The following is a 16,405-nucleotide window of genomic DNA, read 5'->3' on the forward strand; positions in this document are numbered from 1 at the left end:
TTCTGATGAAGTTCCCCAAACCGCCAAGCTGTAAATATCATTTTACATCTTTGAAGTTTCCAAACAGTACAGAAATACTGAAAGGCATTTTATTTTTCCCCAGAAACGTTTTCATGCTTTTGTCTGCTCCTGACTGCAGTTTCACAGATCAAACAGGAATCTTGAAAAGGTGAAAAAATACTTCTTGATCATCTCCTCAGTGAAGTGTGGACCATGATTTTGTATTATTCTGAGTTATCTTTTCTGAAGCATCAAGAAGAAAACCTGTATTATTGGTATCTACGACATTCACAGGGACAGACACACTTTGCTGAAAGGAAAAAACATATTTAGAAGTTCAAATCAGCAGTAGCTTGAAAATTAAAATAACATTTCGTCAAAATTTGCTCACAGTAAATTTGTTCATCCTGTTGTAAAACAAGACAGACAAACCAATCATACTCTTCAGTTTATATATGCAGTTTTCAACTGAATACAGAGGAGGATCCAGGGCCAAACACTGAATGAATTTCATCAGGTGTTATTTATCATGCAGTAGAAATGTAACCTATTTCTGTAAGATTTTCTTTGATGCATAAATTATCCTTCTCCTCTTTGTTCAAATTAAGTGTGGCTTATACTTCCCCATTCCATAATGTCTGTCACAGAAACTGACCTGGAGAAGTATGGTTCTATTTAATTGTTAGTCTGTGTTTCGATAGAAGTGGTCCTTTATATTAAATTAATTTGGCTGAAAGACTGCCTTTCAGAGTTAGCTTTAAATTTATGCATGCATACACATTTTTTCAGTTTTTAAGCTTTTATTGATCGAAGACCAGTAAATTGCTGCAATTAAACTAGAATAAGAGAGGAAGATGCATCATTTATGAACCAAAGTAACTTTACCTGATGGGATGGTATCTTGCCCCCAGTAAAGCTCAGGTAGTCAACTGTAACAGGGAAATTGTGGTATTCCTGCCAAATGATTCTCATACAGAAGCTTCTTCACATATCTCTTACTGCTCTGCTGTTATTAAAACTATTTTAAGAAGATACAAGGATCATTTTCTAGCTTGGTAGTTTTAAGTATGTTGGAAGTACAGAGGTATTTAAAAGTTGAAAAAATTATTGTAATGGCTTAAAGGAAGTAGACTGTGGTACTGACAATTTTCTCAGAGACTTGTCTTACTAAAAATAAACACGTTACATAGTCTCAATCACTAACAAAAAAATAATGCTTTGAAAGACATATTGTTGCTTCTAGCACTATTTGCTACTTCAGAAAAGTGACATTTTCTTCAGCAAAGTCAATTAACAGCTGAAATCAGAATAACACTACAAACGCAGAGGGAAAATTTTTTGCTCCTTCCTTCCTTCCCAGGGGAAATAAAATTAGTGATTAGAGGCAAGATCCAATACATAGCCTCATACTTCAATCTAAAATTAATTCTCTGAGTGACATTTAATACAGTATCCCTGGCTGTAGAACAATGCAAATAATACTTATCTACATTGCTAGGACAATGTAGAAATTTTAATAACAAATATTTATAAAGAACTCTTGGATCTGCCAGTAAAGAACACTGCATTATGTAAAGGACTCTGATGTGTGGATTATCTTTTTAGTTTGTTTACACAGAAAACTTACTTTCTCTAATTATATTCAGAGAAACCTTAGAAGCATAACTTTAGTGAAATATTTTTTCCCTTCTGAATCAGAACTTTTACTTAACTTTTCTTACTGTGTTAGACGTAAATTTTCTACCACCACCTCATTACAATTTTGTATTTCCAGTTAGATTCTGTACAGACATTTTAGAACAGTCACTTGAGTCTTCCAGGAAGCTGAAATAAAGCAGCTGATCAGAAACCTCATATTAAATTTTGGACTTAGTAGACTTATGATAGACATGAGTTGTCCGCTAAGAACAGATGGGGTGGTAAATCATTTTTCCACTAATATATATTTGTACTATTTAAGATATATTGTCTTTTCAGGTATGCAGTCAGCATACACAGCTTTACTGTATTCAAACATTGTGACATAAAGTGTAAACTACAATTACAAATGAGAAGGACTGAGAAACTGCTTTAAAGCAACCACAACATCTCCTGGCAGAGATCACAGAAAGAAAGTGAAAATAAAATCTTCAACTTTATAGAAAGGTAAAACCTTAAGAACACTCTGAAGAAACATATTTGTTGCTACATAATAGAAGAATACTAATCATAACCTCCACTCTCGTAATTAAAGGACAATGATAGTCCAGAAGGAATTAAAAGCCACAACAGACAGTCCTTCGTAATTAAAATCTTGATTGGACAACTCCTTGTTGATAGTTTGGAAGGGCCGCCATTTCAAGGGAGGAAGAAATGCGAACAGTCCACTGTAGAAGCCACTTATGAGTGTGGTTCAATAGAGGCTTAAATTAAGTATCATGCCTCAGTAAAACATAAACTTAATGAGAAGTCAAACTCCAGCATAACTGCATTACTCATATGAGTAAGTTTCCTTTGTAATTCTGCCCTGTGCATACAAAACGAGGGAAGACAACCGCGGGTGCTGCTCCCTCCTCCCACCTAAACACAGGCTCTGCACCTGCACTCAGCCCAGCCAGAATCCAGCCCATGAATAACCTCATTGTTTACACTGTTAACAGCCGTTCGAAATAGCTTATGGCTCCTCAGCTATAATTAGGCATGCATACATGTAATTTTCTTAATGCATACGCATATATGCTGCAATTACTCCACTAATGAAACAGGCTGCCCTGGAAAGGTTGTTTGGTAACAGCTTTTCTTTTTAAATTAGTATTATTACATAAAAAAAGATCATTTTTGGTTGTTATCTATTCAGCCTTTCAGAGAACTATATTTCCTTTTGGATCTGCTTTCCTAGTTCATTCACTGACTTTCTGAAGAGGATGAGCTTTTCTATCAGTGTCTAAATGCATTATTTGGAATTCTGGAATTCAATGTCCTGTCAAAAGGTTGTGTGCTCCTCACACACACACACACAGGGTCCTGACCACAGCAGGGACCTTCCTTCACCTGCCTGGAAATCTATGTCTAGTCTCTAGGAATGCACGTCCCTGCCCAGGTCCAGAGGTAGATGCCACAGTTGCCCACAGCACATGCTGTAGGAAGACACAGGTGTGCACCAACTTCTTCCCCATCATCCTTGGGTCTCCATTCCTGAGACGCCATGTGCACCATAAGCCAGACAGAGCCTTTTTGATCAGTGCAGTCTACACGGTATTTCTTATCTCCTCTCTTTGCAAACCTTTCTTTAGGGGGGAAATCTGCCATCTTGAGGGGGAAAAAGAAGGAAAAACCTGGGTTTGTTTCTGTACTAGCTTGCTGTTTATTCTGCTCCACAAGGGAATTTCTGTGAAGTCACTCCAAATTCAGACTAGTTGTGAAATAGAGAAGCAAACAGGCACCTCATAATAACCATATTGTTATCACCACTCATTTCCCACAGGACAAATTTTTACGGCAAAAACTATGGTTCACTGAAACACAAAGGTTCACTTGAAACTGCTTAGGTTCAGCAGATTTCCATGGAACTGAAGACAGACAGGCAGAAGTATATCTCAATTTTTTTGAGAATCACCAGTTTAGGGGCAGAAATGGTAAAGTTCTTGGCAGCTATTAAGTGAAACCAATGGTGTGGCAGTAGACATGAAGCTAGCTAGAACATTCATTTCCTACAGCATCTTGGGAGTTTCTAAGTCTGCCAGCGACTTCAAGTGCCTTCTGGTCTATGAAATAAAGCATAAGCAAACAAATTCCGAACTTCAAGAAACTGTATTCTTAAGCCAGCTCTAGTCGTTAGTGATGGCATTAAAATCAGAAAATACAGGACTTAACAGTTTAAATGAAATGTCATCAAAAGGATTAAAATATCAACCAAACAAAATCAATTTTGTGAATGGCTGAGTTACTTGATTTCATAATAATTATTTCTGAGTGTCCCCAAAAATCAAATACCATCGTGAAAACTACCTGTAAGTCTAGTCTGCAGTTTTTACAGTGTTTGTAGTAAGAATAATCGTAGGAAAAACTTGTAAAAAGTGCTGAAAGGAACTCTCTGAAATTTCTCTGGCAAACATGATTTTTCTTGTTTCAGCTTTGCAGCATATTTCAATTAACTCCGGCAGATTTTGAATAGGCTGTGCACACACTGAGACAAAATTCACTCTGCACATACAGAATGCAGACACTCCAAACTACGCATCATCCATCATTCAAGCACGAGAATTCTCACATTAATTTAAATCTGTAAGCCTGCATTCTCAGATCTGCATCTCTGCTCTCTGAAAATGAGACCCTCTGCATTCATTGCACTTTGGGGCATTAGCAATGGATCAAAAAATATGTGGTTTGTTTTTTTTTTTTTTTTTCAATCACAGTTCACCACAGTTTAAAAGTTTTCACTATAAATTCATGTGAAACATCCCAGGCTCTGGAATGTTACTTTGTTCAAAAAGCAAAATAAATCCCAATTTTACCCATTGCTAACAGGTCTGAATTTGACCAAATGGCACCAATAACTTCAGCATGGCAAAAGACATCTGTTTTCCAAGAAGGAAGACTGAGCTCAGGGAACAACTCAGATATATGAGAGAGGAATATGAGCTCTGGGCATTTTGTTTCATATAGCACCATCCTGTAGCCAGGTGCCCAGGAATACAAAGGCCCTTATAGGAGTTCAGCTCAGTGTAGAAAACTGTTAATGCCCGGATGACCTTCCTACATGTAAAATGAAGTTTCCACATGCCTACATATACTTTGCTGATATTAAGAAGGACACTTATGTGCACTTTTCCACTGCAACATGTCAGCTGGTAAAGCTCTGCCTGGACTACCCCCAGGCATAGTCTCAAAGAAATAAAACAGTGAATGTAATTTTCAAACAAGCTTTCATAGCAGCTCAGCAGTGAGACATATTAATATGAAATCTATTTTCACACTGGATCATTCAGTAGGGTACAGGAACACTTGCATGTGGAGCACCTCCACCACATATAAGACCCACGTACTAAGTCCAGTTCTTTATAATACTCCTGTGACATTAAATTAGTACATGGCTGGTGCCAGGGCATTTAACCTTAAACATCAGTGACCATCCACCATTTCCAGGCAGGTTCCAGCCAAAGGGATTGAGCACATTAACTTACAGGGCATCTGATCCGATCACCACTGGCACCCTGCTCCCTTGGGGCTGTGACACCGCAGGGCACACAGCCGCCCCAGGGAGAAGACCAGAGAGGGCCCCCTGGACAAAGAAAACATTCAGTCTTGAAATCTCTCTTTTGTTAAATTCAACAGCAGTTAAATTCATAGTGTTGCCTCTCAGCATGTTCCACAGAGAAATGATAGAAAGCGTAAGAAAAGCTGTTATTAATAAAATAACAACAGTTTCCCCTCAAATTATTTTTAATTTTTCTCCTCTTTCTTTTCCCTAGTTCTTCGGAAAATCTCACAGGCCTGTGGTCTCCAAACACTTCTGATCACACACATTGTCTTTAAAAAAATTTTTGAGCACACACTCCCAATCTATGTATATAATTTATCTATTTATAATTACATACATCTATTATTGAAGGTCTAGAATTTTCTTCCCCCATCCCAATGGATTTCACTGCACAGCCCCTGTGATGCATACACCCCGCTTTGGAGATAACTGCTACAGGTAAAGTGCAGCTCCAGGTGCACTACAGTGAACCTCCGAAGTTTTCTATGTAAGAAGGAAAGTCAGAAGATGTATAGTGTACCAGCTCAACCTGCATTCTTGCTCTCTGCACATTTTCTTTTATCATACCCCATCTATAAACCCATAGATGTGAACAAAGCATATCCCTGGACCCAAAACTCACTTTGACTGTGGCTTAAGTAATGCCTGTAATTAAAAAAGTTCAGTAATATTTCTATGGTGGATTCCCTCAGCCTAATAATTAAAACAGATTAATAGTGAAGACAAAATTAATTTTCCAGTATCCATCTCCTCCTTCTGTCTCTGACTGAATGCAAGCAAAATTCCAAAAGGAACAAAAGTACATTTATTTTTAACAGGGAAAAAAATAGTACTAAAACCATAGTATGATAAATGCAGTCAATGTGAGAATGTTGGATTTAACAGTATCTATGGCTGCTATAGCTGTTAATCCATCCCTCTCATGTAGTCATTCAAGCTATTCCAGTTTTGGTACTGGGCATGAAGCTGACTATGCGAGAAAGAGATTTCTTGTGGTTAAGCTATCATCAGGATTTCACTTGAAAACAAAAGGGAGGGTCAGAAAGTAGTTAGCTATCCTAGAAAATTCCAAAATGTTCAGTGGTCATGGACACAGAAAATTTTTACTGATGTAGTAAAAAAAAAAATACACTTTTCTGCTTCTTGAAGTTAAACCATCAAAATATGATTTTTTTTTTAACAGATCTTTTTCTTACCTAATAATAACACACTGATTTTCTCTGTCAATAATCATGTTTCTGTACATGCTGTCTGCAAGAGCATAAATATGTGGTGGGTTTTCATATTGTGCCTAGGAGGGGAAACAGAGAATAATTTTTCAACACAGCATTAACCAACACAGAAAGAACCATATAAATTTTTATTTAAATTGGAAGAATCATTTTCTTGGAAAAACAATTCTGAATTCCACTTTATACTGAATTTTCACCAGGAATTTTTTTGTTTGTTTAATGAAAGCAAACCAAAGTGTCTGGGTTTTGTTACTGATCTTTCTCTCATCTGTAATTTTCTCCTGAAGTATCGTAAACACCCTGTTCTAAAAACAGTCTATGCTTGAAATATATTCCTTGTCCAAGAGAAACTCACATCATTTAAGCCTATTCTACCAGTGGTCATATGCTAACAATAAACTAGCTAAACTGCTAAACAGAACCTGGTGCTGTATGTCTCATTTTCATCCACTGAGTCCATTCAAACCGAACGGTTTCCTGAATCTATGGACATGCCCAACTCAAGCCGAGTAGGAAACTAAATTTTAAGTCCCTAATGTCCTCGTGCTGACTCACTCTTCAATTTATATTTTCAAAGGTGGCATATAATTTTGGCATCTCAATTTTTTTATTGCTCTTGTCCAGTTTTAGAGTTCTCAACTCATACTCTCCAAATCCACTAATGGACATTTTGTACTGTGCACCACACTTTAGGCATACAATAGCTTAAAAACTGCCTTTGCAGAAGGAGGGACGTGTCAAGGAAAGCAACCTGATACAGATTAGAGTTAATCAATACAAGTATTTTCTTGAAATTCTAGTCCTGTATTCCAGGGAATTCAATTTGAAGACTCAAGATATGGTAGTAGATATCAGCCAACACTACCAAAACCCAGAAACAAATGCTTCCAAGAATTTAACCATGTAGAATAATATCACCATGCTCCTGAATACTGCAGTACATTTTAGACAGCTTTACTTACTGCTCCTTGGTACATTTCAATTTCCTTTTCACCAAAATATGGCATTTGCTTGAAAGGATTCACAGAGATTAATACAGAGCCAATATATGTCTGTATTCAAAAGAAGTTAAGGTAACTACAGTTTCATGAAGTATTATCTTACCACTTATGACTGCCAAATAAGTTTTCCATCTATTGCATAATACAGCATAGCTCCAAATAATAGTAAAAAACCCCACAGCTCACAACAATCGTTAACAAAAATTAAATTATAGCAGGCTTAGAAGAACATAAACATATCACTCAGTGGGATACTTTCACATTATCAAAATATTTATTTTAGGACAAGCTAAGTATAGAAACATGTATTAGAGGCCCAAACATGACACACCTTGAATAAAAATACAGAAAGGAAACGGCATATTTAAACTGTTTTATTCCCTTGTAACTGAGCAGGTCATATTGTCAAGTATTTGGAAAGATTGTTTTGACCTTTGCAGAGTATAGTATAGTGACACACTCTGATCTCACAGAGATAGTGCTGAGCATGCACAGTCAGATGGAAACAGCCACAACTGAGCTAAATTGGACAATTACTCAGCTGCGTGTACTACTGGGGGAACTAAGGGAATTGGGTAATTCAGTATGTGGTGTTATTTTATGAGTGTTAATATTAACAGTCCCTAGAAGCTTTATCCTGCAGGCTGCCCTATAAGAAGCAGCTCAGATTCAAGCTATTATAGGTCCCAAAAAGCTTTTTTGCAACATTTTGAAATTTAGTATTTCGCCATTCTGCATTCAGCTGCACATGCATCTACATTTACAAAATACTTCAGAAACCTTTGGAATTAGAATTGCAGTATACATATATGATACTACTTTATAGGCAGGACTGGTTCACTGAGCTGCGCTTAGTAGCATATCCACATCAATGAGCCCAAAATGTTCTACTGCAAGTTTCATTTAACAATCTGGAATTGTTCACAGGCAAACTTACTAAAATTTCTGCACAAAAGTAGGAAAATTAACAAATCTATGATGCTGGATTATCCTACATAGGAATGTATTATTGTGGAGCCACAGCACAAAATTGTAACATGTTAGAGAAGAAGTGTAACTCAGCGAACATAATTTCTGCATTGGTAATTTGCAATGATTTCTTCATACATTTTTTAATTTAATTCAAAGATGAGTGACAACATCTGGGTCTCAAATATAATAAATTAAGCATTCACTGTGTCAGTATAAACATCCAAAGTGACAGTTTTCTGTTAGTAAACAATACCAGCATTTTCTGGGACGATTCCGTAATCTCTGTACAACGTAGCACAGAGAAATGGTCATTCATGGGCGGACACACAAACAATTGAAAGATTCAAGAGATGATCTGCATTTCAGAATGAAAAGCCTTCCCAGAACTGAAAAAGGACTCTTTTCTCCCTACACAAAGGAACTACAATGAGAACTACAAGAGAAGACTCTGATCCCTCATGTGACCACAAGACCCCTTAGAAAACATACTCACTTCTGCTTCAGGAGAAAGACAATCTCCATGATAATCTCACCTATTTTTATAAGGAAAAAAAGCATGAAACCATTTCTCCAGCACAGAGTACCGAAGACTTTGTGAATGTACTTCATGGAGGAGGCAGCATTCCACACGGACAAAGGCGCTTGTGTTATTAACAAGAAGAGTGCTATAGTTTTCCCCAAAACGGTATTTTTACAAATATTGTGCAACTTGATCACATTTCTATAAGGCAAATTTAATGATGGTGTGGTACTTTACTCAAGAGAGGATCCAAGCCCATGTGCACACATATATTAAAAACCTCTGCAGTTTGGGATGGCAATATCAGCACAACTGCAACATTAACTCTCCTCTATCAGCCCTTGCTAAATTGAACTGCTACTTAGCTCTTAACTATCCGAATATATGTAAACAGCCAGGACGTGTATTTCCTACCCTTTCTGCTAAAAAAAGTTAAGCTCTTCAAGGAAACTATTCTACATACACAACTAGGAAGTAGGAGAAACTGGCTACAGCAGAAGAAGAAACAGTATCACTTTCTACTACATGATCATATTGATTAGTGTTTACCAAACTCATTATTGCAGCTCCTGTTACACTGTGAAAGCTAAAATGAAATAATGACTATTCTTACCTCAAGGAATTCCCTTCATGTGAAATTTAAAACAAAACAAAACTTTGGTGCAGAAATCTGTTTTTCTTGTTAGGTTATATGTTCAGGAATTTAAATCTTTCATGTTTTCATTAATCATAGTAAAAGAAAAAAAAAATTAAAGTGTGAACACTGTCAATTTACTGATGATCACATGTTCACCTGTTTCCATCAGCCCATGATTCACAGTAGTAGTAATTCCAGAGTAAGCTGTAAGTGGGGTTATGTCACAGAAGAAATGCTATTTTGAAAGCATTAGAATTTGAGAGGTATAGAAGACAACATGGTATCAAGACACGTATATACGCCTTAAACCTATTAATTCTTGCTCTTAGAAACAGCATTACTGCAGTAGCTTCGGGGGTCACGTGGATATATAAGTATATGGAGCTACAGGCCTACTCTCAACAATGACAAGAACAATTCCAAATATCAAAAAGAATATCTTAAAATAATTTTTCAGACCTTAATTTCAACCCTTATAATTAGCTCAGTTTACAAAGCATTTTGTGTAACTTCAGGTGAACTGTCACATAAAATGCTCAGCATCTTTCAGTAATCTGCTTAAATAGAATACACACATATAATTAGTTTCCCATTGGCTCAGCAAGTCCACAGGGCCCTGTGAAAAACAGCACTACAAAGGATACAAAAATATAATCATCCATGTATCGTTTCTTTAGGTTCTCCACTATGGAATCCTCTGTGATCTTGGAAAGAAGGACCATATCATCCACTCCACTGTGCTTGACATTGTGGCTCTGCCAGTGATATCTGTAGTGTCCCTTGCTGCCCTGCAGGAAAGCACAATAAGCATCAAAAAGGTTACTACATTTCTCATTTGCATTAAATAACTGAAAACCATCTATTTAAATTCCAACTTCCAAAATATTTTTCTTTCATTGAATTCTACTCCTCAATACAGGCATTATATAAAAGCATACATAAGTGATGTCAACTAACATGCTTCTAAAGTACTGAAGAACTGTGCTGCCCTCAAAAATCAGAAGGCAATTCCATGGGGTTTTGCGAATGTCTAAACAGAAAGGATTTCTGAGGGCAGACACTTCTAAATCTAGCAGAAAAAAACCCAACTATTCCAACAGAAATGCCAGTATGGGAAGCTAAGGATGCAAAAATGACACTCCTACAGTGCAACTATTAGTAGTAAGGACAGTTAGCACCTGAACTGTTAAATGGGGTACAGCGGACTCTCCATCTTTCACAGTCTTTTAAGTCAAACCTGCACATGCTGTCACTCAAATGGAAGCTGTGAGCCTGATGCAGTAAATATTCAGTGATGTTCTGCACATTATGTTATGCAGCTTGTTGGCTGCATGTCTTAACAGTCCCTTTTGATCTGTTAGTCACCATGCTTAACTGACATCTAAAGAGATATTCTCTCCCCACACTTAGAGACTACTATTTCAGGATACTACTGAAAACTTCTGACATTTCAAGCTGTACCACTTGAAATCAAAATCTGTTTTTTTCCAGCTGATTTGAACAGTAGTTATGTTCTGTGGATACACCCACTCAGCTATAAATCTGCTCTCCAAACTCAAACCAATTTTCTATAGCCTGGCAGATAATGCTAATGGAGTTCTGCCCTCTTGCCTTTTTATACTTGAGTTTTTATGCAATACTGAAATTAGTGATGCTGGAATTAACACATTTTACAATGAGAAGTTATTGAGTATACTCTCAAGGAAGATGTATCCAACAAAATGGCAATTCTGTGACTTCCCCTCATTTTTTCATACCACAATTTCAAACAATGTGATTCAGCTACAGTGCTCTGATGTATGTTATGGGATCAAGTCATATTCATCAGAATATAAACAATTTATTATTATGAGGTATTTTACAGAATAAAATAATGCATAATTTTACAGATTAAGTAAGGAAATTTAGGTACTCCACGCTTTGGCTGCACTCAACTATTTTAAAATGGGACGTTAGCAATTTACAGTGATGCGACTTTTGTGTGTACATACTTTGGCACTAGCAAATGACCTATGCAACTGTACTAACACAGAAGTGCACCTGCAGAAGTGTTTCCTCATGTAAATAGTCAAGCACTTGTACCAACACCAAGTGTAGGAGTGGGAACTACAAATGGATTCAGGGGAGCACAAGGTTCTTGCTTTAAGCTGGGCTGGCTAAAAGTGTTCATTAAAGTAGTCTCAGACTGTATTTTTCCACAAACTTCACTGCATCTATTCAGGGGAAAACCCAACAAAAACTAATGAACACACAGATTTAAGTCATAATGTGTATTCGCAAATGGAGTCAGGCCTATAGGCTAGCTTCATCTCTGCCTGACTGACATAAAAACCAAGGACCACATGGACTTCTATCCAAGTTAAATTAACTTGCACTAAAACCCGACCCATTTTACTACTGCAGACAGCACTGAACTTGTAGGGCTTTATGTGTGTTCTCTATTAAGCCTCCAGCCATTGCTACCACTGATGCAGCTCCATCATTGCTAACAACACTGAAAAACAGTTGTAAACTTGAAGAATGCTTTTTAATATAGCACAGCAGAGGTAAATATGTCTGAAAACACATGATCTCAGCAGTTTTCCTGAACATCCACAACCTTAAATGAACTTCAATAAATTAATAATCTTAAACTAGTTTACTTTGCATGAACCTTGTCAATTTTTTATTTGCACAATGGAAGCACTGATCTGGAAGCACTGAGAAAATGAAGGAACCAATTAATTTTTTGAAATTGTTATAAAACACATGACTGTAAAAATTCATCTGAAGGCTGGGTTATTTTAGAAAACAGAAGTCCAACAGTGAAGCAGTGTACTCATCAGAGTACTCATCAGCTATTTCTGATACTACACTTGGAAAAAGGAACTGGCAGGATGGACAAAAAGGTATGGTATCAAAATAAATACAGAGAATTACTTTCTTCACAAAGCTATACAGAATGTGGTTTAGTATCAGATAATAGAGTAAGCTACAGAAAATGTGTAAGAAATGAGAGTGGGAAAACAATCAAGCTTCCCGTTGCTATGGCATCAGACCCAGTAAATTCAGTAAGAGGACAAAGCTCACAAAGCCATGGGATATATGGAAAATGTGCACACAGGTTGCAAAACAGCAGGCTTTATAAAAGTCAGTGACTGCTGTTGACTGTGATTAAGCCACACACACTACCAGGCCAAAGAGTTCTTTCCCAAAAGCAATGCGAACCAGCATCCAGGCAAGAGGAACAGTGCCAGGAAGGCTCAGCTTGCCCTGAGCGCAGCTCTCCCAAGCACTTACACTCTGCATTAACATATATCTGTAATCAAATCTGGGTAATACAGTATCGCATACAGCCACATGGAAAAGGATGCAGTGAGATTTAATAAAAAGGCAGCAGCCTAAATATCCAAGAAAGCAGTATCATGGAAGACAGCTGAGAGTAGCAGCAGTAGGCCCTTCACATTAATATTGTATCACATTTTAAATGGCAGTTTCTATCAGTAGTTTGGAACTACTTTTTTCCCCTTAAACCATGGCCTTACATCCAAATATATAGAGAAGCAGCAAATCATCACCAGATTGTCAGACCTCTCCCTAGGACCTAGAAATAAGCTCAAGGTTTAGTAGTGCCTAACTGCATCTGTGGTCAAGTTTTGCTCTCACTCTCTCTTTTCCAGGATGGCTATGCACAGTAGCTAGCACCTCCTTGGGTCTGCAACAAAACAGGGAGTGATGTTTCTGTAGGACACCATCTACCCCCAAACTCTTGCTCTTCCAAGTATGAGTGAGGACTACAGAATCTAACCCGAATTTATCAATTTCAGTCACTTCCAGCTGGCACTACAACCACGTCCAGCTATCAGTTAGCTGTTTTTTATACTGCTGAAATAGAAAAAAATAAAAAAAAAAAATCTTCCTGTCATAAATCATCTGAAAGGACTCCACATCACAGCAGTTGTTGTAAAAGCAACTCTTAATTTTTCTCCAGGCTGCATATTTTCTAAAGGTCCAGGATATATACTTTAAAAACACAATGTTTCTCAATTGCCCACATTGCAAACACTAATGATTTGTTCTTACTGCAGATTTGTTGAGAATTTAACCTTTATTTTCACTAGAGTTTTCTACCATCCACATAAAAATGCAGTACTCTAATCTGGAGACAATTTACACCTGAGCTAGTTACCTGGCATCCACCTTAACTTGAACCTGCTTTGCAGGGAGGACTCTAATTTACTGAGCTGCTAATTGTCCTGTTGCCCTTCACACAACTCTTTCCTTTGCACCCCTCTCCACGTGCTCCAGGGACAGGTTGGGTCTCCTGGGACTGACCAGGAACTTCAGGAGCCAGCAGAACAAGGGCCAGTAGAGGTGCCCCACACCTCCGTGTCAGCACTAGCCACAGTGAGGACTCGGTGACTCGAACAGAGCTCCCCTGTGGCATGGTCAGACCAGGGCGAACAGAGAGGCTCAGAGCTTGCAGTCCATCCCTGGGCCGAGCCGTGCAGTTCGGATGTCAGCAAAACAGCAACTTGGCTTCTCTTAGGTTTTCTCAGTGAAAGATGTGATTTAACTGTACAATAAATAAGCAGATGAAAGTCTTTGTGTCAGCACTAACAATGCCTAAGCAGCTGAAAAAGACAAGCTTGGCAGATTTGGAAAAATACAAAACAAAACAAAAACCACAACAACAAAAAAAACAAAACACATCAACAGTCTGCTAAAAGCCACTGAAGTGGAAACACAAGTGTTGAACATCCTGGCTGCCAGGCCTCCTTCGGGCCCTCCCTGAGCTCCAAATCCAGCACTTGATGTTGCACAGGGAATGGAGGATGGGCTGGCGAAGCTGGAATTAAAGGCGTGTACTGCATTGCTGTCAGTTGTTATTATTCATTTGGTTGCTGTTTTAGGCTCAAAATCAGATCTGCTTTGCACTGACAAGAATAATATTTATGAGTCACAAGATGACCCTGTGAGCTAGAAGCCCACTGTTGCCGAGCCGTACTGCTTCAGGAGCGCGTATACAGTCACCACCTGGCTAGAGAGTAGGCAGCACTGTCTTCTCCACCTCAACAACTTCATTATCTTCAGCATCAAAACAACCAAGACTCTAAAGAGCCTAAAAAATTAATTGTACTCTCACTTTGTACATCTCCTGTAACACACCCACTCATTAACAGATTAAGACAATTGCTACATTAATACCAAGAGAGGGGATGTAATACACTTCCTATGTACTAAATACTGCCTATACTTTCTGTATTACTTTTGCTATGATATGGTTGAAGCATATTATTGTTTTGTTTGGAATGAATAATAAATATTGATGAGATTTATTTACAGAACATTTTTTTGTTGCCCTCCACCTATTGTTACAATAGCAACTGCTGGTTTCTTATTTTTCCCTTTATTATTGTTTGTATATTTTTACATTATCCTAAGCAACACGTATTTCATGTGGCTATAAAAAGATTGACTCATGCTGTGTCACAACAGGGTTTTCTTTTAACTAGGAAAAAAAAAAAAGGAAATATTTTTGTATTTCAAGCTATTTAAAAATAGTGTGTCTAAAAATAAAGCACTAAAAACAAGGGGTCAGAAGAGACAGTATATTCTGCCCCTGAGAAAGAGCCTTGCTTCTCTCCATCAGAACTCTGTCTAAACTACAACCACCTACATGCCATAATCATTCTTGATTGCCACAAAGGGAAAAATTGCCATCCTGAATCTCTGACAGCTTTTTTCAGTAGCAAACATCAATCCTCCATCACAGTGCAGAAGGGATTCTCAGCCTCCACAAAGGAGTAAGAGTGTCAAATGATCACAAGCACAACCTTTTCTTTCCCTTTTCAGCTATGACAGAGTACTATTGCATAAAACCCTTGTAGTTTTGGAGGCATAAGTCTATCTACTCAGATTAGTATCATGAATACAATACTAAATGATACACAGCCATCATCTTAACCAAAGATGTCACAACACTGAAAAAGCTACGCACCATTTACTCTACACCTGACATCAACACTTCTACCAGTGGAGGCATATCACTGACCTCATACATGCATAATTTGTACCAGTTTTTCCATCTAACAAGAAAAAAAAGAAATCCACAGCTTTTTGAAATTATATCATCCATCAAAATAGCAAACTTTTATAATCCACTTACAGGAATCTTTCACATATTTCTATAAAGTGAAAGAGTCTGCTGTTCTCAGTAGAGAATATTGCAGAAACACTTCATGTGAATTTTGGTCCTCAACTGGGATAATCAAACTGAGAAGCCATAGTAGACAAAAGTGCTCCAAAATAGCTCTTGTGCATCTAATGTTAGAAAAAATAATAGAGATATTGGCTGCAATGATGTGACCGTATTTCAGAAAGGAAATTAAAGAAAGACAGTAGAAGCAGCTATATGGACGAAGATAAAAAGCAAATTATTTAAATCTAACATGAGGGAAATATTAAGGGACACAAAAAGAAGTGCTTTAAGATTTGAGGAAATAGCAAAGAAAAAATATTGAGCATCGAGCAGCAGGACAGACATTTTATTTAGAGAACTAAAAATACCAAAGATGTATTAAGGAATGGAAACTACTAGCAGGTCAATATCCCAAAACCACAGCTAGGGAAATAAAATGCCGACAAAAAGATTTCTGGGGGAAAAGTTGCCAGTTCTCACTGTTTGCTCTGGGACAGGGGTAGAGTCAGCCCAATGTAACTAGAAGGACTGACTCCAGAGCTGGTTACAGGCTGTGGGAAATCCCAGTTGTCCAAAACCTTGCTCCCATCAGCTCCTGTGCTGGGAGGAGCAGGGCCCACCAC

General features: G+C 37.7%; 1 protein-coding gene across 2 annotated transcripts in view; it reads right to left on the bottom strand.

Annotated features, from left to right (window-relative positions):
- The window catches only part of MYO1E (myosin IE), a 96,275-nt gene that overhangs the window by 48,162 nt on the left and 31,708 nt on the right, over window positions 1-16,405 (bottom strand). For both annotated transcript variants that reach the window (XM_042803779.1, XM_042803780.1), the window contains exons 2-4: window positions 10,246-10,389; window positions 7,434-7,523; window positions 6,436-6,530 (exon numbers count right to left, since the gene is read on the bottom strand). In XM_042803779.1, coding sequence (XP_042659713.1) covers window positions 6,436-6,530; window positions 7,434-7,523; window positions 10,246-10,389 — 329 coding nt within the window. The remainder of the gene's footprint in view (window positions 1-6,435; window positions 6,531-7,433; window positions 7,524-10,245; window positions 10,390-16,405) is intronic.

The sequence above is a fragment of the Tyto alba genome, unplaced genomic scaffold (assembly GCF_018691265.1).
Source record: "Tyto alba isolate M040663 unplaced genomic scaffold, T.alba_DEE_v4.0 Super-Scaffold_41, whole genome shotgun sequence".
NCBI lineage: Eukaryota > Metazoa > Chordata > Aves > Strigiformes > Tytonidae > Tyto > Tyto alba.